We start from the raw sequence: 27,667 nt of genomic DNA on the forward strand, positions 1-27,667 counted from the left end.
ACTTCACAGGGATAACTGAATGCATTTTCTCTACAAGGGAACAGGACAATCACGTCATTCCAAAAGCAAGTCTGTTCTGAAATGCAATTTTTATCTAAACCCCAAACGTTAAATAACATTCTCTCCCTCTCACACAGAACAGACATTGGAGTCTCTGCTTTGTGAGCTACAGATCAAACACGATCTGTTTGGAAGTACAGGTTCCCCTTTTCCCATCACCAGCTTACCACGGTGTTCGCAAGCCCCCGGAACGCGCTCCAGGCCCCGCATCGCCACTGCAAAATCTCAGAATGGGACTTGGTTCCAAATCCTGGCTCACATACGCTGTAAGCGAATAGGAAAGTAACTGTCGCCAAAGGTCTGCCAGCTCTGCAGGGCTCCGCGGCACGACACTGCCAGCCCTGCAAGGGCACCGCGCTCCGGTAGCTCAGCACACCTGAGACTGCCAGCGAGGGGTGAACGCTGCCTCGGCTGGAGGAATTCTGCGCCTGTGGTAGTCTCACCAGCTGTCATTTACTCTTGACTCAACACTACAGTATTTTAAGACAAAAGACAGCTTAGGTTTATCAGGCTGGTGATCTCCTGGACAGTAGATCAATACGCTGGGAGAGCAGCGATGCTCCCAGACGTGGACAATCCTGCCCAACGCTCCCAGATGCGGGCAACCCTGCCTGCTGCCTCCGGGGAAGCTTCTTCCCAAAGCTCTTGGGTTGGACACAGGCCTCTGACACCAGAAGGACACTGGGCGCCGTGACGATGCGCACTGCACTGGGGACTTCTTAAACAGACAGCAATTTGACCCGCGCATACAAGATCAATACCAAGCGTGTCATCGATCACGTTATGTTTCCCTGGGAGGGAAAACCTGAATTTCCAGATGCTGTCTGCTACAGAACAGGAACATTAGAACATCAGTGGACAAGGTCAAACGTCCGCGCTTATTCTTTTAGATGTCAGTGCTCCTGCTGCTATTGACCATGGGTGCTTCTGACACATCTGTTCCCGTCTCTGCGAGGGTCCACAGTTACACACGACTGACTCGTTTTCCGCCTCCTCTCTGAAAGGGCCCAGATGGTGATCACTCACGTGCCCCGAGGGGTCTCTTCTTCTGCCTGGCACCAAACAGCTCTATTTTGTCACCCCTCCTTTTCAGCCACAGATAGCACTTGCCAGTGCTGCACAGCCCAGAAGCAAGAGTGTTGCCCAGCCTGTCCGGCTCGCCCGGCTCCCGCCTCCTGGGCCAGTTACGCCAGCAGAAAGCACGGAAGCTCAGGGAGGTGCCGGTGTTCTGCCCTCAGAGCTGCAGGCACAAGCCAAGAACACGCCGCAATAATCCAGATCTACAGCTCTGCCAAAGATCACTCCCCATTCGCAACTCTGGAAAGACACAGCCATGGGGTGACGCTATGGAAAGCCTCATTTGATACAAGCAGGCGTGAAAATGGACCCCCCTTTCTTAATGGGGAAAGCTTTTAAATGGAGGAATCTGCCTTGGTAGGGCTCAAATTCACGGCTTTTTGGAGCATATTGCAAGCCTTTTCCATTTAGCCAAGCTTTCCCAAAGGAACAAAAGGAATAGAGACATGGCTGGCAAAGCTAATAAGGATTGGGAACTTGAGGAAAATTATTACTGTTCACATTTTATAAACAAATGTGGTTTTACAACTGTACATTCATGCATACAGGCCAGAACATGTGTGTTTTCAGCGGCTTTTCCTTAAACTGAAAAAACCAAGGCCAGGTAAGCATTGTAAGCATTTTCCTTACAAACCCCCCATACAGTGAGTGAAGCTTTTCTGACCACAGCTGCCACATGATGGAGCTGAACAGACCTGAGAGCTGAGACGGGCTCTTTTCACTGCCGTTACTGCCGCAGACGCCTGATTGTCCAGCCCAACCGTCAGGACATTCCAGCTCACTATATAAAATGTGTTTACTAAAGAGGGAGATACTGAGTGGTTCCCTGAAGGAAAGCCCATAAGAAAATCACAGCACAGCTATGCCCAGTAATAAAATACAAGGCGTTGCTGTTAGTATCTTATCAACAAGTCCAAGAGCCTCATAACAGAAAAACGTCTCAGAACGAGAGTCACCACTGAAAATCAACGCTCTGTTAAGGGACTCCTTCCCTCGACGTGCGGCTGCCCGGACCTACCCATTTTTGTTCCTCTGGACTTTTGTGTGTGTTTAACTAAGGACCATGTGTTCCAAATCGCCCTTTTTTGGCTTCAAGCCCCTCTGAAACTCAGCTTTGCAGCTCCAGATGCCAATCAGCTGCTTTGACTCCAGGAAGCTTTTAGCTTCCTCCCAGCTCAGCCGCAGGAACCTGTCTGCAGAGAAAAGCTACTGCAAAAGGAATCACGCATTAGTCCTTGGCTTCAGATGCCACCTAAATAAATTTATTTTATTAAAAAGACTCTGACATTATTCAGGACTGTTTAGATGTTGAACAGCTTTGTAAGCTTACTGTCAGAAAACCCCAGCAAGTAGGAAAGCACAGAAGCGGGGACGAAACGCTACAGGAGACAGCTGCGAGGCAAAATAAAAAAACCTACACAGTAATACTTACCTGGTTGGAATATCCGTGCACCCTCGGACATTAAGTACTGAGATATGCCCAGAAAAAGCCCAGAAAACTCTTTCTCACCTCTGCAGACCTCTTGAGTGTCCAAGTCTGGAGTCTCCAAGGGAGACTGTGTGAGACACGCTGGATCACGAGGCGGGGTACGGTCCCACCTGCCCTCCCCTGCCCCCAGACTCTCATGGGACGCAGCAGCCCGTGAGGGAGACACCGGGAGCTGTGGAGCGGGAGAGGGGCCCCAGTGCCACGCAGCGCAGAGCTGGAAGAGCCATCGGGGGGGACCAGCCCCTGGGCTGGGGAGCTCTGCACTTACCCACCCGCCCGCAGCTAAGGCACGGCAGCCTGGCTGGTGTCGGGGGATGGCCATGAGTGGACACAGTCCTCCCGACCTCCATGGATGCTGTTTCTCTCCACCGGGCCCTGTGGTGAGCCAAGGTGTGGGGAGGACCCACGGCACCTCGTGGGATCAGCCCTTCGCCGCCGTTACGCACTGGGGCGCTGGCACCGAACCTTAACCAGCAAAGCAAACCCAAATCCTCCATCACGCGGGAACCGACAGAAACGGGGTTGCTTTGTCAGGTATGGGACTATGGGGCTTCCCACTGACTGCGCTTCGAAGCGCTGTCCTGCCACAGAGGGACTTTCTGCTCTGGGTTGGAAGCCCGCAGACTCCTGACGAGCGTTTGGACGTGTCAGCAGCGGGCGCTGCGCAGAGCTGCGACAGACACAGACCGACAGCCAGTATTTCCACTCGGGCTGGCACCTGTCAGCTTCTCCCCCTCGCAGCCTCTCTCAGTTTTATCTTCAGAACCAAGGGAAAAACAACGTCAAGAGAAAACCCAAAACCTTTCGGAGCTCACACACACTGAACTACGCTTGGAAGCCAATTTGAAAGCGTCTTTCCGGATTACTCACGCTTCACCAAGTCTACTTACACTTCTGCTTCTCATGATGATTTTTATATAAAGTCTCATAAATGGTCATAAGCCATTACACAAGTATTTGGTTATTCATATCAATTCAGTTGCTTGTTAGAGGCCCGTCTGCTTAAGGCAGTGAAGGGCAGCAGAACTCCACTGCTTGAATTCCTCAAATAAGAAGAATAAATCTGTCTATTCTCCAGTGGATCTACCCTCATGGAAACATCAAACACTTCGAAATACTTCACAGTAGGAAGAAAATATTTGATATAAACAGCAAATCTTTTTGGGGGAAAGGTGATCAGAACGCAAGCTGAGAAGCAGGTACCTGGTCCAGCCTCAGCCTAGAGAAGTGAAAGGTCGGTGATTCCTCGTCACCAGGACTGACAGCGGAAGCCTGTGGGGTTCACGACAGGCACCGTCCTGCAATCTCGCCTTTATAAGCATTTTATAAGCAAGTGCCATATGGAAAGACTCCCTCACGTTATTAAATAATTTACTATACGCCAACCCAAACACTTCCTCCAATCCTGTTTGTGTCCTGAAATTGCTAATTAGTTCCTGCTACAGCTTCCAAAGTCAAAAGTGTGTTTCAATTCCTCTCTCCATTTCATGAAAGCTGCAACACACCCAAAGGCAGCCCAGCGCCTCTAATCTGTCTCAATTACAGTCACTGCGCTGCCGTCAGGCAATTCAAGTATCTCCCAAGCATCCAAGAAAAAGAATTTGATGTTTTCAATGTCAAATAAATGTCAGGCCAGAGTGGACGCAGCACGAACAGAAGGTTTTCTTCAACTTCTCTAACAAAAAATGGACCTCACAGCCCAGGTTTTCAAGGTACAGTATTTGGGTACTTAATTCTCATGGATTTCAGCACGACCTAGAAACCTTAATGCCTTCAAGAACAGAGATTTTCCACCCATCCTCAAAGCACCGTACCCAGGCAGGGGCTGCAGACGGTGAGAGGCAAGAGAAGACGCTGCTGCTCCTCCCTCATTTGAATGGGGACGCGCTGGGACAGGCCACGTCGAAGGCGCGGAGCGAAGGGCTGCTCTTTTCCTTACTGCCAACCATTCTTTTTTAGAAAAACAGGAAAGTTTCTATTAAATGTAAACACGTCTGCTGTTTGATGCACCGACTGACCAGCCCATAGTCACAGGCAGAACTGACATAAAACCAGCTTTGCCCATAGAATTACGGGTTTCCTGGAAACACGGATCTTGCTATAAAACTTAAGTTTGGGCCAAAATGTGAGGTGTAAAGACAACATGATCTGGAGAGAATCAGCTCTAGCTGTTCAAACACACACACATTTTACAACCATAAATAAAGCTATTTGCAAGTTAAAAACAAAAACAAAAAAACCCCAAACAAACAAAAAAAGAAAATTGGGGCCCCAGCGCGTAGCAGCGAACGAGATACCGAGTTGAAATGAACAGCAGCAGCACAGAGACATTTTTCAGGAGGCAACAGGGGAACGTTACACAGCATCCAACAGCAGCCTGGCCCCATCTCCACCATCCCAGAGGCATGGCCCGCATTCACAAACCACCAGAAAATCAGATGAGAAATTTTATAACAAAGCCGTGGCAGACACTACCTCAAAGCAACTCTGACAGCTTCTTTGAAACCACTTCACTGCTGTTCAAATAGTGAAAAGATCCCTAACCCAATAGCCACTTTGTTCAGGACAGTTTTCAGTTTCAATGCAGCTTTCTTATGGTAATATTTTGCAATTAAAAATTGAGCTTAGAACTGCCCATGTAAAAGATTCTAAGCAGAAGCTGACATTTACTGTGGAGGTTGTTCATGCTTATAGAAAACCCTGAAAAGGTCAGTGTAAGTGTAAATAAGGTGGGATACTTCCTCAAGAGTACCGAAATTCCCATCGTGTTACAACCTATACCCATTTCTAATCAGTCATATACACAAGGCAGTGCTACCAACGCCCTGATGGCTTCTCAAGGGCCATCGAGTCCGCAGCCGGGTCTAGCCATCGGCCCCCAGACTGCAGCGAGTGGCCCCACATTTTCGGTGTTCCAGGGAAGCTGGAACTTCCAAACTGCTGGTACAGTTTCATTTCAACGGGTTTCATCTCAGCATTGCTTTCAGCCAGCAGATACGTAGGATGTGGGAAGGACCTGCTTGTTAAGATTTAACTCTTAAGCAAAACCTTGCAGAACTGCCCAAATCTAAGTCCCGCAGGGCTTTACCAAGTCGTAAGCTGTAGACGGCAGCACTGCCCTGAAGGGAAGCACTCTCCTGGAAGCAGCACTCGTGTGTCACCGAACAAATGGGACCCAACACCCCCACTGTCTCATTCCTTGAGGAATCCCAAACACACCGCAAACAAACCGGTTCAAACAAACCGGCGCCTCCCTCGTCCTTGGCGTGTCTCCCCTCTCCTCTCAGACACCCGTAACCCGCCTGTTGTGCTCTGCAGTCATCACCAGCGTGTTCTACGGCTCAATGCGCAAAGTATCCCCAAGAGGGGAGTGGGACACCCGCATCTGCAGGGAATGCAGACTTCCAATTTCCTAAGTGCTTAAAGGTCATTGGGGACACTCCAGTTAAGGCAGATATTTTCTCTAGATTTTATTCTTGTCCCCTCGCATTTTAAATGAGCCTTTGAAGATGCTTTTCTTGCTTATCATTTTTAAGCTCTCAGCAGGACAAGATGCAATTATATGCTCAATCATGATTACAAATTTGCTGGCTGTAATTTTAGAAGTCTCAAAACAAAACTCATTAGATTAAACGTTCTTCCTGGCTTTGTGTGAGAGGGACAAGAAAACTGATGTTTCCAAATGGAGTGGGTTTGCTACCTGGCTTGTCAGCATGAGCCAGTAAGAAAGATATTGCTTTAGGAATGAGGAAACCTCATCTCTGTTCCCAGCTGTGCCACTGAAACGCCGTGTAACGGCACAACTCCCTCCAGCAGCCCGTGCCCCCTCTCCCCTCCCACGCGGTCTCTCTCTTGCCTGCCTCGGCCGGGCCAGCCCAAGCAGACTGTCACCCTGGGGCAGGTACTTACACTTCACTGAGGCTACTGGGGAAAGGCAACACGAAGTTGCCCCAAACGTCTCCTACAAAACCAACAACATATTCAGCAATGTAAGGAGACCGCAAGGTGTGCAAAACACGACGGAACTGGACACGAGGTGGAAGGATTGCTCTTCGCGTATCCTCTGTCCAGCCAACCCTGAATCATGTTTATTCCTAAACAGACAAATAACATTTCACGCTACTACCGATTTCCAGTTCTCCCTATCACCAAGACACCGAACATTCACGGATGAAACTAATGGTGTGAGAGGCCAAAATAAAAACTCTCTCCTTTCTACCACGTACGATCAACATTCACTCCCATCCCCTGGAAGTGCCTGGGTCAGCAGTCAAGCTCTCGGTGGGTTCAGAGCAATGAACGGTTGGATTGACATTGCTTCCAAACCACGCCGAGGTAAGATTCCTCCCCTCCAGCTGACAGGTAAACGTAAGCGTATGCTTTACAATGTAAAATGCCTGCCTCTCAGTTCAAGGTCGTTTTTCTTCCATCCACAGTTAGAGGTATATGGCACATTAAGTCATATCATTCTCCTGTCACGCCGGAGAAGGGGGAGCTTTTAAGCCTGTGCAGAGCACTCAGGGTTACAGAAATAAATATGGCTTTATATAGCAGCTTTCACATTCAGGATATCTCAAAGTGGTTTACAAAGTAATGAGTCAGATAATAGGACTGCAGCAGCTGCGTAGGTAAATGCACTAACAATTGATGCTGAGAAAACAGAAGTCTTAATTTTTTTATTCTTTTTATTTGCCTTTCTGCAAAACGCAACTGCAGCTTCAGTCTGACTAATGAGCATCAGTGACTTCTGCAATTTAGAATGCACAGGTTACTTGACATTCCAGTTTATTTTAATTTTCAGATTAACTCCATGATTAAAGCTCTCGATTAACTCTAATAAATACTGCTCAAGCAAAAGTGGAAAAAATGCTGGACACCTTACCGCACGTACCCCCGCTGTCTCGGCTGCACTAGCAGGAAGGCCTCCTTGCCTGGTCTCTAGTACCTCCATTTGCCATTAGTCCAGTGTCACACAACTATTCCATTTTTATTCCCCTTTCGCTCCCCCATCATTAGCTGTTACAAGCACACCCTCAAAGACCGATTAACGTAGTGTTGTGAGGACTCCATGGTTTACACCATGCTGACATCAGAAAAAGTACTTATTATAAGTAAAAACATATTTCTCTTTTAAAAAAGCCATGCCTTGGGGGAAAAAAATAATTAAAAAAAAAAAAAAAATCAATCAGCCTGAGATCCAGCAATTAAGATGCATTTTGCATGTATTCTCTTTTCCCAGGTTCCATGGGCAAAGGGGCTTGTTCATTCTTCTTCCCATCTGGGTCTCCCAGCTACCTGTCACGGATGAAGTTGCTTTGGAAAAAACCCATCCCTAAAAAAAAGGTGCTTTTTTTTTTTTTTTTTTGCAGACAGACTTTTTTTTGGTTGACTTTGTGATCAGTTAACCAGAGAGTGCCACAGAACAACTAGCTTGAAAGAGCGTGGGAGGTCACCTGGGCCAGCTCCCTGCTCAAAGCAGGCTCCACGCTGCGTTTAGACCAGGTTATTTATGGATTTGTCCGGTCAGGTCTTAAAACCCTTCAATGGCAAAGAGCCCTTCAACGCCTCTGAAAAACCTGTTCTAATGCTTAATTACAGGGCATTAGCCTGCATTTTTGTGGGCAAAAGAATACCAGACAGGACAGCCAGAGTATCCCAGACAGACGCTTTAAGTAAGACTGGAGAGATGTCTGTCTAGCGTTGCGTTTTGAAAGCATCTGAGTCACGTAGGCCTCTGAGAAAGTTATCCACGTTCCTATTACTCCTAAAGATGCAGCCTTTGTAACACTCACCCGGAGCTGTAACTACTTCCTTTGCTTATGCACACACTGCTTCTGGAAACGCGGCGAGGGATTTAAATCAACACTACACCATTTTTCTGCCTAAGCTGTTCTGAAACTTTCCGCTGTTCTCTGAACTTGTCAAGTAGCTTTGTCAGCAGAACTTCGCTGCGGTACTTTTGATGGACACTAGAGACAACCGTAACTTTGCGCAACAAGGTTTCCGTAATCGATTTTGACATGAAATTTCATCTCTAAATTCTGACAGAAGCCGAGTTCCTCTGCCTTGCGCTTCACGGTAATACCGGCCAGGCAGGCAGGCCAACTGTCCCATCCCATCCCTCTTCAAAGCAGCATCTCATTTTTTTTCACACTTATGCTAAAAGGAGGGAAGAAGTCTCCGAGCTTTCACTGTTGTTTCTTAACTGAAACTGAGTAAGCGGCATGGCAGAAACTGAACACAAGGCAACAGGGAGGGAGGAGGGAGGGAGGGAGGGAGGGAGGGAGGGATGGAGGGATGAATGGATGGATGGATGGATGGATGGATGGATGGAGTTTTTCTCTGCAGTGACTCGGTCCCAAGACTGAGGCAGTTACAGTTATGTGGGATAAGCACCTCCCCACCAACTCCTGCTTTTATTCCTGGCACATTCTCATTTTATAAACAGTCCTTGAGCAGTATCTGTATAATGAGCTATGCTCTGTAATAACAGGCATTCTCTATTAGAGTAACAATTAGAATTGCTTGTAGAATAGAAATGCTAAATGAGACACGCAGAAGCATACACACAAACCGAAGGGTGGGGAAAGAAGAGTATTAACCATCCCTAGCTGGGGCAAACAGTACAGGGAAGGCTGTGAAAAGAAAAAGTATGACTGACAACTAGCACTTTCCAACATTAACTATTTTATCATCAGAAATATTAGCCAAGTATAAAGGACGTGAAAATCCAATCAGTGGTTGAAGGGTTAAGAGAGCACACACTGCTGCAACTAAAGTGAACGTTGGAGCTGGGCTGTAAAACTTGCCAAGGTCTTGAGTTTGTATTAGTTTCTGTAAACACCTATCTATATAGAGCATCATAAATAACACAGGTGAACTCCTCCATAAAAACAGAGAGTAAGTACAATACACATAGCAAGAATACGAAGCAATTCGTAGTACTGCGTATTTCCAAGATGCTCTCTACAACATGAGCTCCTCAGTCCATGCGCGCAATATCCCATTGGAGCAAGTTACCTTACTACCATCCACCTTTAACAGAAATCATGTTTTTATTTAATTTTTCCATCACTGTGGTGCTAGCAACAGTTGTGATACACAATACTTTGGCAGAATTTTGCTGTTTTTACAAACGTATCACGTACGTTCCACCTGCACTGGCTATCCCAGCAGCACTGAAAATACCAGTAATTGCTCTAGCGCGTGCAGCGGAAGGAGCAGACGCTTCATGAAGGAGTTCGCTGCAGCCCCGGCATCTGAACGCAATTAACTTGCCTAAGGCCAGGCAGCGAGTCAGTAGCAACGCTGGAATGTGAAAATGCGACTGTCTGACTCCCAGCTCTGTCTTTTGCTGAAGCTCCAGATCACTCCTCCTCCTTCGTAGCTGCTGTAATTACCATGTGCTTGAGCGGAGTTCCTGCTGTTTAAGTTTTTCACAGGCTACTTTATTATGCAAGCCTATATAGGCAGTTCTAGTTTAAGATGTTACAACCACATGGCGTAAGTCTCATTTTCTGTGCATTTATAACTTGGCCACAAATTCACATCAAGCTGGAAAGGGAATTTACCACCTGGGATTCTTGTCTTTTGAAGATGCTGCTAGTTATTAAAATAGATCTATATTCTTGGGTGTCAGCCTCAGGCAAGAAGGAGCTGGAAGCTGACTTCTGGAGTTATTTTATAGTCCCACCAGAGCCACAGGCGAACGGACCTAAAGGTGGAGAGGGAGAACCTTGTCTCCTATTGTCTCCTACTGCCAGTTCCCCCCCACGCACTGAGGAAGACTGAACATTCAAGAATGCAGGAGAAGGATAAAGAGGAAGAATAGTCGTGGACGTTCACGCGCTATTTCCAGGATAACCAAAGTACCTCAGAGGTGAGTCAGATTTTTCTCATTCAGAAGGAAGAGTTTAAAACAATTCAGAAAGCGAGCTGCCTCCCTAACTCGTCTTGCATGTCACCTCTAGCTGTTAAGACAAAGGTAGAAGATAAAGGGAAAAAGAGGAGCTCTACGTGAAAACAAATTATAGCAGAGCCAGGTAATGGTGGACAAAAACAACCACCTTGTGACTTTGTGAAGAGCTTCATATTCTGAACTCTGTACAAATACAGAGCTGAATGAAATCCTCCTATCGCTGCTCTTGCCTCCCCACCCCAGCAGCTGTTTCCCACTGCTCCCTCAGCTTAAACTTCAAAGCTACGTAACATGAAACAGAAAAAGACATTCACACTATGAAGTGTCTATATTACGAGTGGGGAGGCGTTAGTGGCATTTAACTATCACAGTTGAAACTTCTTCTCCAGTTTACATTGGTTATATATATCCCCCATGTAGCACAACTCTTCAAGTTCCCAACCCAAATTTTCCTGTGAGAAAAGTCAATCTCTCTTAACTGGGCAATTTAGAGGATAGTCCGGTCACACAAACATCGTACTACAGCTGCAAGAGCATCGCTGTTCCACAGATGCCATTTCACCACTACCAGGAATCTAGCCTGTCTCACCTGTAAATACAGTTCCTGCCCAGATGTTTCCGTGGACAAAGCAAGGACTGGGAAGCGCGGCTCAGAGCTGCAGCGTCGAGGCATTCCCAGAAGCGAGAGGCCAACGATTTAACAAACACGATAGCAATTAGCAGAATGCAAAGCCAAAACTATGCTTCACGTTCCTGAGCAGACAGATAACACCAGAGTAAGAGCTGCTCCTCTAACGGTCTCGAATTCCTCTCACACGATTTGGTGGAACAACGAAACCCCACACAGCAGAGCTGTGCGTCCCAGCAGCACTACGCTGCGCTGCCACTGCGCAGGGTCTCAGCCCTATCATTAGTATTCCCCCCAGAGAAATATGTGTTTCCTCACAGTCTCCAAAGTAAGAATATTATAGGACAGAATTACATTATCAAGTGAAAAGAATAGCGGCAGATTTCAGAAAGGTCATAGACGCTTGAGAAAAGCAAGGTTGCACTGCGAGTCCTTATCAATATTTCAATAATTCCTGCAAAAATAACGGCTACGAATATACAATATTAAATTCCTACATGAATGCAAGTGATCGCTCCCACCGCTGATGACAGTAAAACTGCGGATAAGGCAGACATCCACCTTCCGCCCCAAGGCAATGCTGACCCTAAGACAAGGCGTGCGCATGTCTGTGGGTAACAAGTGTACCCAGTGGCTGACACACACCGCCAGACCCAGGTAATTACTGAACTACAAGCATCACTTAAGTCGCCTGTATGTCAAGAGAGAGCTAAAAGGATATAGCACCTGAAGAAAAACACATTTGGCCTACAAACGAAGAGTAACGTAACAAAACAAGCAGACCGTAAGAGAAACTCGTACACTCGGTGATGTTCAGTGATGTAATTTACCTCTCTCGACAAAGGTTTACTGACTCCTACACAACAGGGCACTTTGTTTTATTAAATCCAGATTCCAGCAATATAACGCAATACAAGAGCACAACCGTGCCCTTTACGTGTTTGCCAAAGTCCTGTCGCGGCAGCACGCGCCAAGATAAAGGCCCAAGATTTTGCTTAGCTGCTGCTGTTTAATGCATTGCGTGACAGCCTCTCACCACGGCACCTGTGGGTAAAACATGCTATCTGGGGAAAACCTGCTGCTTTACCTGCTCAGCTAATTCAACACCTGTTAAAAACAGGCAGGGGTTGTTTTTTTTAAGCCTTCTGTCACCGAGTTATGTAGAAGGAAACAGAGGTCATTCCACGGACAACCTCCTTCAAAAGCCAAGCTGTTCAAGGTTTAGTACCTGCACAAAAGCAACAAGGAAGGAACAACCCTTAAGAATTGTGCTAAAGATTTATTTTATGCAACATCTGTGCAGCAAGGTGAGCTTATCACAAGACAAGACTGTGAATCACCAACTACTAGCACTGCTTTAGCGATGACGTCCAGCAGCTCCGTATGGGTATGACACAGACCCACCACGACGAACTGACTGGCACCAGGAGCAAGAACTGGGAACAGCTAGTGCCAGAGAACATCACGATAACGAAGCAGTGTTTATTCAACAGGTTTCAAAGTCAGCTGTCCCTGACAAGCGAGGCAGACCCTTCTACTTGTTCCTTCTCCTGCTTTGTTGGGTCGCATAAAACTTCTCAAGCAAGAACTGGAGAACATTTCTAATCCAGTACAATCCCACGGGGCGTTTCCTTTTAGGCGCTCTGGAGTATGTACGGGGACTAGGACCGAGACAGAAGTCAAAGAAAAACACCTTTTAATCTCTGCAGGTGAGTGACCACCACCTATCACTGCTCACCTCACCTAGAGCTTACAGAAAACTTGTGCTGTCTGTAAACTCTGTAAAAATCTCTGTAAAAAGAACACTCCTACTGGAATGATTTTCTGTTTTAAATGAGTTTTATCAAGTTAACTACTGGCAACAGAATTTTGCACTCCATTTAAAATCCATGCTAAGTGAGTAACCGTTAAACCCTCTCCAAACCTGACTCATGCAAGAAATGCACGTATCATTAAAACACAGAAGGTGTCACAGTGTGTTAATATAGGCTATGACTCCTACAGGCTTAGGCCAGTCTACTTGAAAATAATCATTGTTCTACAACACCTTTGGGATTAGATCAAATTGCTTGAGTTGTCACGTTAAGAACAAGACACTATTTCAGACTCGTTCTTTTCACTGGATGAAGATACATTAGGGCAGAAACACGACAAAAGACGTAGGAGTACTGCTGGACCTCCAGTTCACATTCCAGCTGCATCTCCCCATCTGATTTTTCAAACCCTTCAGTTTCAGCCCTAAACTTACAATTTATGTTCTACATAATCAAATTTAACAGATCCATGAAGATCCCAAGTCAGCGTTTCCACCTGTAGAGCGCAGCTCAGCAGGCCAGGACGCAACCCACGGCCACGCTTCAACCCAGCTTTGAACAAACACGTGGCTCAACATAAGAACTGCAGAAGATTACGACAATAAAGCAGAGTATTCCAGAACAGTCAGCAGTCAGCTATGGAAAGAGTGTGTATGCGTGAAAAGAAAAATCCACAGGTGCCCGCTCTGAATTCCTCGCAGATGTTGGGAGAAAGAATGAGAATTTACAGGTACCGGGCTGGAGAAAGTTTGGCAAGGGCAGACTCCATATGGGAATTTTCCTATTCAAGGCAATAAATCTTCTCTGACTCAAAGCACTAGAAGACAGATGAGAAATCTTTCACTGCTTTGTAAATTATGAAAAACATAGGGGACCAAAATGAACACTCTGCTTAGTAAAGCAACAGAAATAAGAGATACTTAATAATTCTGATAGGAATTCTCAACAACGTGCATGAAATACTTAAAAGATGTTAATACAAGAACACGTCACTTGCTCTCACAGAGGAGATCTTCCCAGTCCCTCCATTTCCCCTCGCGGGCACAGAGGGGGTGTGGATGGTACCATTAATCAATCAGTTCTACTCACTTATTCACAATACGACAATCAAAATTAATGATTGAAGGGAGCTGGAAAGGGCAGGTGAGTGCTTGAGTCAACTTGTAAAGATTTAAAAAGGCAAATTAAAATGGCAGTGAAATGAGAACAGCAGCTAATCTTAATTACAAACCTAAAGTCAGAGTAAAGCTTCGGTGAAGTTTCTCTCTCCCCCCGCTACATGTTGCCTTTAGCTGAAGACAAATTGCCAGCATTTTTGTAATCCACTAAGTTAAAGTCATTACCCTGACAGTGCCAGGAAGTCTAATTTCCTGGAGCAGTAACACAAAGATTTATAAGTGAATTTAAACGCTCACCTTCTGGAACAGAAAAATCTATCATCAGCATCAGGCTACGTGGAAAGCGACCGAGGATTTCAGATAATGGAGAAAGAAGAAATTCACCTGCTGACAAGTTCGCCCCAAATCTCATTGCCCACCTGCACAGGCTGCTGCCCAGGGTAAGTGTGCCCACGGAGCCGAGCTTCCGAATGAGCCCAGCTTTTCTGTGAGGTCCCTGCCGCAACAAAACGCATTTGTTCAACTACGGGCAGCTTTAGCACTAGTTCAGTATTTCTGCTCGACTCTCTCCTAAACTTACGTTCCCATTAAAATGGAAGTAAGCTTAAATAATCAAAATGGAAAAGATAAATCAGTTATTAAAGTGGTTATTAATTTAAAGGAGAGAATGAGTTAGCTCATCCACCAGGCTGAAACGTAGCTGCACGTCTCCTTATGGCTGAAAACTCTCAACTCCCTCATGAGAAACTGAAATCACACCTGAACTGCAACGCCCAAAGCACCTTAGAGCATCTGCTTTTAACCGTTAGGTGTGTATGCGCATAAACAAGAAGCCATGAGGTTTGCCTAAACCAAATAGCACAGAGGTCTGGATTTAATTAGGAATAGTCAGCTGATTCCACACAAAAAGCTGTTTTGCTCTTCTGGACTTTCTCCTCCCGTGTTCCAGCAGGGATGAACAGAGGCAGACAACCCGACACCTTCACATCCAGAGGATTAAACGTTACAACCTTTATAACATCTTCAGAGGGCTGACACATATCAATGCCGATTCTTTTCACAAAACCTTATCGCAGGTCTGCCATCTGAGACGCTGCCTTCCCCTGCACAGAGGGGATCGATCCTGATCCTCCCCCCGCTGCCTGCGCCTCCCGTCACCGTTCCTGCTCAGAAACAAGGACTCTGTGAACAAAGCGGAGGAATTGCACTATGCGATGTATTTAATGCGTACACAGGAGAAATGAGCATTTGCGCTGTGCTAGAGCGGAGGAGAACACGCTGCAGCGGAGACAGCCAAGCGCTGCCGCTGACCTACTTTATACCGGGGAAGGGATTTCAGCGAGACTTCCCTCCCCACCTCCCCCCCAGAAGCAGCAATTTTTCAAAGTGCTAAATTTAGCAAGGTTGCGAGGACAGCATTCATAATTTCTGGTCAGTGCTGTCCCCTTCTCATACGGCTCTATGCAACCTCTTATCACTCCCCCCAAATTTATCCTCTCTCTCTCTTCGACTGTCAGAAAAAAAATTAAAAAATGCTCCTTTCAACAAAGAGGAAGCAAGAAGCTTCTCTTCCACAGCCTGTCCTCCTGAGGACAGCAGTACTCTGGACACTGCCAGAGCGTATACATTTATTTTTTAATATCAGATGAGACAGCTTCTGAAAGCACTGCAAGTTCTCCCGTCTGACATTATCCAGTTTACCACAGATAACAACCCTGAACTGGAAGCTTTCCCCTGCCAGAATGCCTAGCACATAAAATTATTAAAGGCTTAGAAATGGTTTCAGGGCTGCTCAAATGCTGTGCTGCAGCAAAATCCGATTTCCATTAAAAAACCCAGAGCAATCAGAAGAAAAGGAGACTCTAGTTCATCACTTTGAAATAAAGAGTTGCCTTCGTTCATTCCTTCCTCTCCAGAACAAACAAATGCCAGGAAAAAAGCCCCAAAACCTAGCATTTAAGCTAGGTAATAACTCACGAGACCCTTGGGACTGTTCAGGATATGAAGACGTTCCTAAGCGGTCTTGAATAAAGAGTGAGGAAGGCTCTGTCCCCCCCGACGCTAACCCACCCCCACACCAGGAACTACAGACGTTGCTGGGTTTATGGTGTTTGGCTGCAGGGTAGGCGACGATTCCTGCAACTGAAGTAATTTGGAGACCCCACAAACTTTCCAGAGATGATAGAAAATATGTCTGAGCTAGTTCGCTGCTTCTAGTTGGCATTTTTTCAAGCAATTAGCAGCACACTATCAATTAAGCTTAGTGATCATACCTAAGAGTATTTTAGAGGGAAATCACGATGTCAAGTCTTGAAACCTCATCTTTAGATCCGCCAGAGAAGCACCACGGATGCTGACTGTGAGATTACTGGAAACTTAACAGCGCTCCCTCCCAGTATTTGTTAAGTACCACAATGTTCATTTGCTGCATTGCATGAACAAATCTCATTACTGCAGTTTCATTTGCCCACAAAGATTCCAGCTGAAAACTCACTTTAATATGGCTTTAATAATACATGAAAGAGATTAATCTATAATTGTTGATTTTTGAAATAGCACTTCATTGTGTCACTCAAACTGAGTGCTTTTGATCATTAAAACTTGCATGATTTTCCAATCTTCGTAACGAGCTTCTGCTTCAGCTGAGAGCCGATCTCATCAGAGCCAATTACGCTCCATGTCACAGATCTGACCGGAGCTTTTAAGGTTTTTAAAACTACAATTTTATTTTTCTTATTTTACCGAACAATTCAAAGTCCTAGCGAACGTGTTAGAACCTTTAACATCCAGGAATCTCACGTAATCTAGATGCTTCGCAGGAAACTACTAGTGAAAAAAGCAAACAAAAATGCATCACTGGATTTACTTTTTACTTTTAGCGCACAAATGAATAGTTTCTCATGCCTTTTTCCATGTCAAAAGGCTTCTTTCAAAATGCTGTGGGATTAATCTCCTGACCTAATCTAGCACGAGATACGTAGTCAGACTAAAATCCATTCTGCTCAGATTAGATGAGGGTATCGTGAAATTACCAAACAAAACCTCTTCATGAGCCTGTGGTTTCTAATAATTGAGTAGGATAACGAGCTGCGTAAGCTCAGAGAAAAACACGCCTCCCATCAGATATGCCACAACACTTGTACCATTCACAGAGCCACAGGAAAGGTTTTCACCTTCTTTTAAAGAAAGTTATGCAAGATCAATTTCTTTTCAGAAATCCTGGATTTCCGTCTTTTCCCTTTAGTGGCACCTACATTCCAATCACATTTAGAGAGGAATGAACATCCTGAAGCCCTTGCTACATTTTGCATTCCTTTCTTTTTCTGCATCCTTCAGACACCTCCTTGCTCTGCGATGCACTCAACGCCCAGCCCTGACGCGAGGGCACTGAAGCCAAGGTTGGCCAGGAGTTCCCTGCAGCTCTCCGAATAGGACGGCATCGCGCCTTCCAAGAGGCGCGTTATTACCTTGTGCTATAACGCACCAAATGAAAGCTGTGTTTAGACATTAGCCTAGAAACTGTACCCATTGTAAAGGGTATCTGTAAATAGGTTAGACCCATCTATACATTAGGATTAGTTTGCATATCATCAATCAGAGCTTCACGGCCCAGGATTTTCAGTGCGAGTGCGGCACCACATGTGTAACTACTGTACCATTACCGGCTATCAGTACATCTCTGAGCACCTTAGCCACGGCCTCTCTTGCTGCCCGCCGTTAACAATAGGGAAAGCACAAATTAGTTGATTTGCTCAAGGTCACTAAAGTAGCGTAAGTCGGGTATCCCGAGTCCAAGCATCTCTCCATTGAGTCACGCTGTCTCTTTATACCCTCTGAAATTGTACAAGCGATGCAGGAAGAGTTTAAGATTTCCCTTCTGAAGAATAGCTCCGGGCATTCACAGATCACTAAGGTGCGGGTGCGGTGGGAGAGCGTTTCCCGCAGGGCCGGGCTGGGGGTGGCACCGCAGCAGTTGCCATGACAATGGCTGAGTCTTTGCAGTGACACTGCAGACACTTCAGACGAAAACCTGTGCAAGTCTCGGAAGACCGTCCAATGCTGTGAGAAGCCTGACGAGATCCCAGATCGTCTCCTAATCTCCAATTAAAAAAAGAGCACCATGCATGCAGGAAGGGAATGCATTTGTTTGTGAAAGATTTCACCTCTGCTGGAGTTGAAACACAAAAGCACAACGCAAAAGTTTTTCTCTGTGAACCTCCCAATTTTGAAAACGACAAGTACGACTCGCTACAGCCTACAGGGAGGAATACTGTATTCAGGAGAAGACTGACTACCAGCAAAGACAAAAAAATTGAACTCATTCCCTGCTGTCACTCTCCAATTTGTTGGAAGACTGAGGAACCACAGACGCCAGGGAAGGGAAAGGGTTAGTGGCAAATACACTCACCGCATGCTTTTCCTAGCTCCTTACAGTCGCCTCTCGCGCAGGCGATTCGCAAATGGAGTTGTAAAGGAAGAAAGCATGCACTCACCCCTCTGTGGAGTTACAATCTCCTAACGCCAAATCAGATGGGCTTCTACAATTCAGCAGCTTATTATAAAAGCTGGTTATATCCAGTATCGAATACTAGCTAACAGCACGCACTGGCACATCCATTCTTTCAATTAACTGAATACAGAGGAAAGCGCTCAGCCCGAGATGCTCACGTCTCCAGCCCCTTTAAGGGCCTCCAGCTCCCAGGCTACTTTTTATTTCCAAAAGCACAAACATTAGCATTACCTTTCGCTGCTTCAGACCGCTTAGGCAAATCAAGTGTATCAAAATTCCTGTCCAAATCTCCGTTCTTCTTTCCTGTGCAAAAAAATAAGAGAACAGATGGGAAAGGCTGTCAGCATGCTGACAGGTGAGTTACTGTCATGTGCATCTACAAGATGAGAGAAGATACAGACTCGGAATACGCATCGCAGACCATCACCGTATTTGTACGTATCTGACTTGCAGTCCGGCTGCACAGCTGGGGGTTTGGCATGAGCAACTTAGGGACAAAAATCCCTGCTACTTTCAGGTTGATCCGCAAACATGCTTCGCATTAGCATTTCAGTGGGTCTTAAGAGTGCTCAACATCTTGGAAAATTGTGCCATTTCCCTTCTTGGTAAAGCCATGCCCCTCCCTTGAAGCCCAGCATTTACTTGTTATTTTCACAGAGGAATCTTGACCTGGAGCAGAGACTGAGCAGCAGGGCAAACGCCAACGGGCGGCTTCGCAGCCTCGATTCTTACCGCGACTGTCAGGCAGGAAGGCCTAGATTGAATATACGGTACAGGCAGCAGCCAACGACTTAACCTTGAATTGCCCTTCAATCAATAAAGTGCCATTTTGACTATTTATTAGAAACTAATGGAAATAATTCCATACTTTTGCTATGAGACAGTTTCAAATTGTTACCTAAGCTTTAAATGTATACAATCCTTCATAGAAAGCAGAACAAACCCTGGACTCTAGTTTTAGTTAGGTTGGGAATTCCAGGTTATGTGACTAGCTGGGGAGGGAAGGGTGAACGTTCACCCGCTCTGCTCCCCCCAAGGAGAGCAGTGCCTTGGGTGGCAGCGGGATCACCGGGCACCTCGCCATCAGAGGAGTACTGACAGCGGAGAGAGGGATCTGGAAGGAAGCGCAGGAATCTGCATGGCTTCCGAGGACAGTAGTGTACAATTTAGCTTTCCCAAATCATTGTGTGTGTGTGATCGAGTTATTTAATCCCTCTCCCTGAAGAGCAGGGGAGGCAGGTGTGGTGGGAGGAATTCCGAACACCACACCTGGAGCTGCCGCAGGTGGCTTCTGAGCAGGGGTTCTACCAGGCTGGTGATGGGGGTTGCGGAAGGGCCAAGGGCTCCACCAGTCAAGGATGCTTAGAAGCCAACAAGAAAATCGTCCTTAAAAACGTGGAGATTAGTCTGACTCTTGACTGGGAACAGGTCACGCCATGGGAAAGGCCAACCCCTGCCCCATTATAGCGGGAGCCACTACAGCTTCGGCACAGGGCATTCGGTGGCCACTCTGCCTTCCCTCCTGACAAAAGTATACACGCAGGACTACATAGAGAAGGAATAGAGCTTGTCAATACCAATAGGAATATTTAGAAATAACATCAAGAGGAAAAAAACAACCCTCAAGGTAGCATTCCATCCCCTCCCTGTCTTTGGAAATACAACACACTTTTGTTTTGAAATGCCAACACCGAACACCAGCCAACTTTAACTACTGCGCAAAACAAAGCATGCATCTAGAAGTTCTGTTCATCTGAAGTAATTTACTTCATTATATAGAGTAGGAAAAAGCCCATCCAAGCTGCCAAAAGGTCATGCAGCCAGGTACCTCGCCGCTCCTTTGAAAGGTACCATTTGTAAAGGAAGGGAGATGGATTAGCTGCACTTCGCAGCCCTCCATTGAGCTTTTGCTCCGTGAAAGCACCAGAAACACGTTGCTTGGGGAACCAAATACCAGAAAGGAAAAATGCTGTGCATCACCAAAGGACACTACATTTCATAATGGCAGCTGAACCCAGTTACCGGCTGCAAACCCTTGTTGATCCTTAGAGCACTGACAGGAAAAAGCAGGGCAGAGGGAGGAAGGAAGGAAGTCAGCGTTTAGGAAAGATTAGAGACTTAAGGCAGACCAATAAATGTGACTCCATCTTATCTACAAGTAGGGCAAACTGTTTTTTCACGTGACTCTGAGATGTCATGTCTCTGGCATTAGCTAGTTTAAACCTCAGAACATTTACTTGGAGAGCCAGGGCTCATCCGACACAACTACTCATTTCAGAAGCTCTCTCTGTAATTTAAAGGTTGGCGTTGGGTACATCTATTGGCCCTGCAGAACTGAGATGGCACAGGAAGCGTTCCCTTCTTTCTAGAGCACTCTTTAGTAAGCAGTATGCTATTTGTGCACAACATTTTGAGGAAGAGGTTGTCCAGGAGAGCTGTCTTGGCTGCTGCGCCTTTTGAGCCGGCGGTGCAGAGGCAGCTGCCTATTCACTGACCCATCTTTCATTCGGACAGCACGCTCCATCTGTGCTCTGTGCTCTCTAGTCGCTCGCTCTCCGTTTTTGGGCCAGACTGGAAATACCAGCCCTCTTCCCTGAAGCCTTTGCTAGTTTGACTCTCAGCCCTCTGAGAAACTCGCCCACCTTGCAGCAAACCCACGGCTCTTCAGGCCAGGAGCTGCCAGCTGTTTATGAACGGAAGCAACTTAGAACACAGAGCTCTGACCAAGGGGATTTCAACTCTACAAATTACTTGTTTAATCAAATTGAGCGAGGGCCAGGTTCAGAAATACCTGCAGCACCTACGTTTTCCAGGGCTTTCCTCTAGAGAGGAGGTGACCAAGCTGTGAGAAAACTCCAAAAGAAACCCATCTAGAAGGCAATCCATCTGCGGCCCACCTGGTATTTTTCCCATTTGATTTTCACAGGACCAACAAATACTGGTTTGGATTTTCTAAAAAGATGACCAAATTCAGCAAGTTCAAGAGCCTACCAATTACCAATCTCTCAGCCATCCCCCGGCCCGACCAGTATCGTGACAAAACCTGGTTCCCTGCCAGCTCCTGCAGCCCCGAACACCGCTCCGGCTCTCAAGCCAGCAATGCTGGTGCAGAAGGATGCTGAAATACCCACACTAGCAGCAGAAAAGAAGTTTCCACCCTGTTTTTGTACATCTCAATTTCTGCCCTTCTATGCGTCTCCCTGCCCCGCTCTCCAAGTTTTCCAGCCCGAGGCGTGCCAGAGAAAAGCCGGTGCTGTTGGATCAGAAGCACGGCTCCAAACTCTGCCAAGAGAGAGCCAGCTTTGCACATGCCTCCGACAGGCCTGGCTGATGAGACCTGGCTGCAGGAACTGGCACAGCACCCTGGTTTGGGAAAGCTGCCTGACGCGAGACTCGCTCCTGCAAGAAGCGGTTTACAGTCTCTGAAACAGTGGGATTAAAATTCTTTCCCTCTCCCCCAAACTACTTTTCATTATGTAAGAAACAACTGAAACACGACCTTCGGCATTTTCAGTCAGACTCTCAGTACGGACTTTGAGGTGTGGCCCAGCGTTATTAACCACTAACGTTGCTGCTGATCTTCCTCAAATGTCATTTTGCTTTACTGGATAATCAAACCAGCTACTCAACTAGGCCATTTTTGCTGGTGGATTAATTCCCAAACGCTTTCTTTCTGGTTAAAAAAAAGTTGAAGGGAAAGAGATTCGTCATCACCCCTATGTCGCCCCAAGTCAGTGCCCAGCTTGTTACTGCACCCCCTGAACAGGACCGGAGCGGGGCGGCAGAAAGGGAGGGCTGAGCTCTCTCCGTCCTCCGCAGGCTCAGGAGTCCCAGTCCAACAGCAGCGTCTCGCAGAACACCGCTGGGCACCCTCTGCTGGGTGAAGCAGTCAGGGTTCCTCCCTCAACGTTCCTCCCTCGGCTCAACCCTCCAGAACCCACTGATGAGAAGCCAGCGTCACAGACTGGAATGACCCTGCCTTTGCCCCCGAACCAGGCTCAGTAACGCAGTGGAAGTCTCCAGGGCACCCGCAGCCCAACGGCTCCTCGGGCGAGAAGCCAGGACGGCAAACCTTGGCCTCACCCTCTGTGTTCCAACTGCGATTGTACGGACTGTGCCGGGATGGGAAGAGTACCCTACTGGGGGTGGCCTCACCCAGCGAGTCTGAGTGCCGGTAATGAAGCCGCAGCAGCCCGGGGACGGGTGCCCGAGCAGACGGAGCGCCCAGGAGCCCTGAGAACACACACCCAAGCTGCTGAGCCTCCATGGCTGCTGCCGCCCGGACCAGCCAGCGAAGCCGTACCCCGCCACGACAGGGCTGGGGAGACAACTTGCCTTTAGGTGCTCCCTCTCTCATCGGGCTATCAGGCCAACTGCAAACCAACTCCCTTACTGCACTTACACCAGGAATGAATAAAACCTTGTCTTTTCTATTGCCAGTGTGGGAAGACCAAAGTAAGTTCTCGCTCGATTCAAGGATTTCCATGCTACTGCCACGAACAGGGGGATGCACTGGGGGAGCAGAGGGGAAGGTGAATGAACGAGACCTCGATCTCAGCTCTTAGCCTTGCACGTAGAAGCTGAACAAAGCACATTATGGCGATGATGAAAAGAAAATATTGCAAAGACTCACCTTGATTGAACCACTCCTCTAATTACCAGAAAAGCAGCAAAAGAAAAACAAAAATTTACAGGAAGGAAGAAAATACAAAGGAAGAGTCACAAAGAGGCAGAATCTCATAGAATAGGTTCAAAACCTGAGTATTACAAGAATACTACAGAACTTTAATCAATTAAAAAAACCAAACCAAACCAAGATATTCCACTTTCTCCCTTTTGTTCCTGCTGAAAAAAACCCCAATCTTTCTCTGCACAGCTTTTGTTTTTGTCCTTTTTTCATCACATGAAAAGGTGCTCACAGAATTGAGGGGACAGAAGGATGACCACCCCTTCGCAGAGGTGTTTGAAATGCTATGATCAATGACCAGGAAATAAAATAAACATGGAAACGCTGCAAGAGTAAGTGAACGAGAGGGGAAGAGAACTGATGTATTTTAAAAGTCCTAGACTGAGAAAATTAAAGTAGGTTCAGACCAGGTATTCCCATAAACTTAATAGTGAGAAAAGCTTCTCTTTACTATTTTAAAAGCACATTTATTAATGGATTTTATCTTTTAAACACAACAGTTGCCTGTCCCCCTCTGTCCTTCTGATCTACATACTACCAGCTGCGAGCTTAGCTTTATTACCAGTTCATTTCCCTCTAGAGAACAGCACGTTTTAAAGAGGGCACTGCAAAAAGGGGGAAAAAAAATATGTAAATATATTCTTTGGAAATCGTCATTTCCTGTTGAACACAGAGCCAACCCCAAGCTGTCACTGAGCGCCTGCGCTGCTCGCCGAGATCCACAGGTTCATCCTCGGCCTCAGATGAATTTGAGAGCAATCTGTCTAAAAAGGCCTGATCAGACGCTTTGGCTGATCAACAGAAGCTCCCGGGGCGTATGGACGAGAAGGGACAGACAGGCTGGCCCCGGGGGACAGGGGCAGATGCCTGACAAAGGACGGGCACCGCCTGAGCGCGCTCTCAGAGGCCGGCGACAGCTCAGTCCCGCTGCGCTCCCCAGCGCACACTCAGGGCTGCCACCGCTGAAGGGGTTTCGCTCACGGGGCTGCTCTCCAGCAGCAAAACAACCGCCAGCACGGGCCCAGGGTTTCCCAAGGCCACCACACACCGGTTTTAGTCACTCGCCGGGAGAGCAGGCTGGCCAGGCAGGTAAAATTCTTTTTATTTTCCATTTTTCCCCCCAGTCATTTAAGAGAGTCCCAATTTTTTATTTTATTTTTTTTTCTTAAATGCAGTTTAAGTCTAGTTGATGGCAGACTAGTCTGCAAAAGCAAGTTCACGCGGTGATGACTTCCCTAACACGTATGGAAACACATAACGTTTTAATAACATGTACAGGTCAGATCAAAGGAAGAATAACGTGCAGCACACAGGTCATCAAGTTCAAACAATTCCGTATCAGCTCTTCGGGACCAAAATCTTCCTTAGACCCGGCTATAAATATAAGTCGGGATGTGAGTACACATGAATGAGGAGAACAGAGCCTAGACAAAAAATGGAGTTAATTATCTCTGAATTCAGTCTAGAATAGTCATTTCTCTAAAACAACAAAGAAAACAGATATAATTTGAGTGTCTCTTTCTAAAGGAAAGATGGAAGGGGGGTGACTGAGACTATTAATCCTCTCTTGTAATAAAACTCATTTGCAACACTCACGCCCCAGAGGAAAGAACAGGTCTAAAAGTGACTGACAATTAAAAGCTACAAAATCACGTTTGCAATTTAAATTACTGAAAGAGTGACAGAACTGGGAGGTTGTGTGTTCGGGTTGTGAGTGGGAGAGTAGGTTTTTAGTTTGTTTTCAAACGTGAGAGACCGGCGGCATGGAAGACGTTCAGACGGGCCCGCCGTGCACGGGGACGGAGGCATGCTGGCCGTGGCTCGTGCTGGCCGGCCAAGCGAGGGGACAAAGCCCAGATTTAGCAGATGCAAGAACACAGCAGGGAGAGGTAGAGCGCAGCCACCTTTGTCCAGCAGCGGAGTGTCATCTGTCAGCATGCACCACTCCTACTTAAAGCCAAACAAAGCTACAGCGATTGTGGGAAAAATTCCCAAATACCTCTTAGAAATGGGACAAGGGAGACGAACACATGCCACGACACTACCAACACGAACCTCCACAAAGCGCATCATTCTAAACCGGCACGATGAATGTGCTTGCAAGAGCAGGTCTACACAGCAAAATTTACCCCCAAATCCGTTTCCAGTTCTGAGCCCTCTGCAGCACATACCTTTAGCTTTTTTGCCACCAAAACAACCAGCATCGTCCTTCTTCTTCTTCTGAGAGCCTCCCATGCTCGTAGTCTGACTGGCATCGAGTTCTTGGTACTTGTCCGCGCCAGGGACCTCTTTGTGCACATGATAGGAAAGGTTCCGCATGATGCACACACAGTTCTCCACAGACTGTTACAGAGAAATTTGTAATAATTATTGCCCCCTCTTATTTGCAAAGCATTATATTATACAGTGGAGGGTTGGGGGGGATTTAAAAATGCCCACCTGCCCCAGGAAAAGAATGTCGCTTTCAAGGAAGATTTAGTCAAGACCCCTTAAAATCAAGGTTTGTTCTTGTTCTTAAACTAATTTTATTCTTCCAAAAGCGTAGCGCTTCATAAATAGTACCCATTCAAAACGAAGACTCTCTAATCAAAAATACCACCTAATCTTCCATAAAGAATACAATTCACCAAAAGATCAAACACACAGCAGAAAATGATCCTACAAGGATCTTATTTTAATACAAGCCTTTCTCTCACTCTTCCAACCTTTCCAATCCCCAAGGGGCCCATTGTATTAAATTTCCTCTGGGTCAAAACCTAGGCCTTCTGAGGATTTCAGTGAGAACACACGTTGTCCCGTAGCAACCGCTACTCCGTGGCACGCCAGGCTGTGACAAGAGCAGTGCTCGGCAGGTTGCAATGGAAACCACCAGGTGGTTACAAAATCCACTTCTGAAACTATCTGATTAAGTGACACGGCTTTATAATTCCCTTGTGCAGTCCACCGCGTGGTGGGACTTGAATAAAATAATGATGCTTTACAAGCCGTATTTGTTTTATAAAGCCGTAGCATGCTCTTTCTTTTTTAAACAGGCTGAACTTGTGATATTCCGTATGCATACAAGTACGCTTTTAAGTGCCACAGGATGAGGTGATGATAAAAACAGATTAATCAAAACCCGCACCTAAAAAAAAAGCCACCATGGAAATGCTGCAGGTCTGAAGACCTATCTTAATGGCTAAGCACTACAGTCTTTAGAGATGGTGCCAAATAAAGTCGTTAAAATGGGAACTGACTGCTTTGCTGGTACAGTGCAGAGCACAAGACAATGGGACTCAGTTCGGGTTTGCAGACTGCACTTCGACATGTCAATTAAGCGATGCAGAACAACAGCAATAATGTCACTGACAAAACCAAAGGACTACTCTCCTCACCCACCACAAGCACCTGCCTCTGCTCGCCTCAAGGTAACAGCAGCATCGTGCCGATACCCCATCAGTAGTACCATGGAGATCGTAGCAGAGAGGAAGACAATTACTGCATTTTCTGAGGCAAGCGTGATCCCCTTCTGATACTCGCAAACGGAAGTCAGATCCCAGTGCAACACTTCAGCCTAAATTAATGGAAACATCCATTAAGTTTTAATACTCAAGTTCACCTTATTGTCTGTATCCTTCTTGCCAACTGCAGACTGTAGAGCATGAAGGAGGGCATCCACCAAGCCATCACACTCTCTTAGTCTTCTGCGTGCTTCTGCGCCATCCGAACTTACGTTCCTAGCAGGAGAGATTTAAAAAGAAAATTTAGCCCCCTATCCTACACCATGAAGTTGAAGGTGCGCCGATTTATACGACAATTATTAAGAACTCATTACCTTGGTTGAACAATTTGAAGGCAAAGTAGTCTGACAAACCTAGTAAATCTCAGCAAAATATGGGCAATGCCCATCTGCACCGCCCTGAGTCTGCACGAAAAGGGGAACACAGTCACAGAGGTGCCTACAAACGCATTTTTCTGAGCTGCTGGCAAGTCCAGTGATAGACCTTAAACTGGACTGGAGTTTTCAGAGCAAACAATATGCAAACCAAAAATTTAAACTCAATGCCAGAATTTTTAAGCTGAAAAATACTTTCCCTGCTTTAAGAAAATCACACAAACCCACGAGACTGCTCAGCAGTATTCACGGCCACAGAAATTGAAAAATGAAAGAGACTTAAAACAAGTGCACAATAAGCTATATTTTATTTAATCAATCTGTATATAGAATTGTTCTTCACTTTCTTTGGCCCCCATTTGCTCCAAAGGGAGTCACCACGTACAACTGCTGTCTCCTTGACTGCTCAAGGGTTCTCCAGATCTGCTCCCTCTCCCCAGCTTTCGGACTGGAAGTTGCTGCCACCCATTTAAATCCCACATTTTGTCACGT

At 46.4% G+C, this 27,667-nt stretch overlaps 1 protein-coding gene across 10 annotated transcripts in view; it reads right to left on the bottom strand.

Moving 5' to 3' along the window:
• ARVCF (ARVCF delta catenin family member) overlaps positions 1-27,667 on the bottom strand; it is a 273,582-nt gene that overhangs the window by 28,640 nt on the left and 217,275 nt on the right. For 9 of the 10 annotated variants that reach the window (XM_063350849.1, XM_063350852.1, XM_063350850.1 and 6 more), the window contains 4 exons: positions 26,900-27,017; positions 25,473-25,644; positions 23,248-23,265; positions 18,846-18,917 (listed from right to left, as the gene is read on the bottom strand). In XM_063350849.1, coding sequence (XP_063206919.1) covers positions 18,846-18,917; positions 23,248-23,265; positions 25,473-25,644; positions 26,900-27,017 — 380 coding nt within the window. The remainder of the gene's footprint in view (positions 1-18,845; positions 18,918-23,247; positions 23,266-25,472; positions 25,645-26,899; positions 27,018-27,667) is intronic. The other variant, XM_063350846.1, reaches the window with a different exon arrangement.

Source organism: Chroicocephalus ridibundus, chromosome 13 (genome assembly GCF_963924245.1).
Source record: "Chroicocephalus ridibundus chromosome 13, bChrRid1.1, whole genome shotgun sequence".
NCBI lineage: Eukaryota > Metazoa > Chordata > Aves > Charadriiformes > Laridae > Chroicocephalus > Chroicocephalus ridibundus.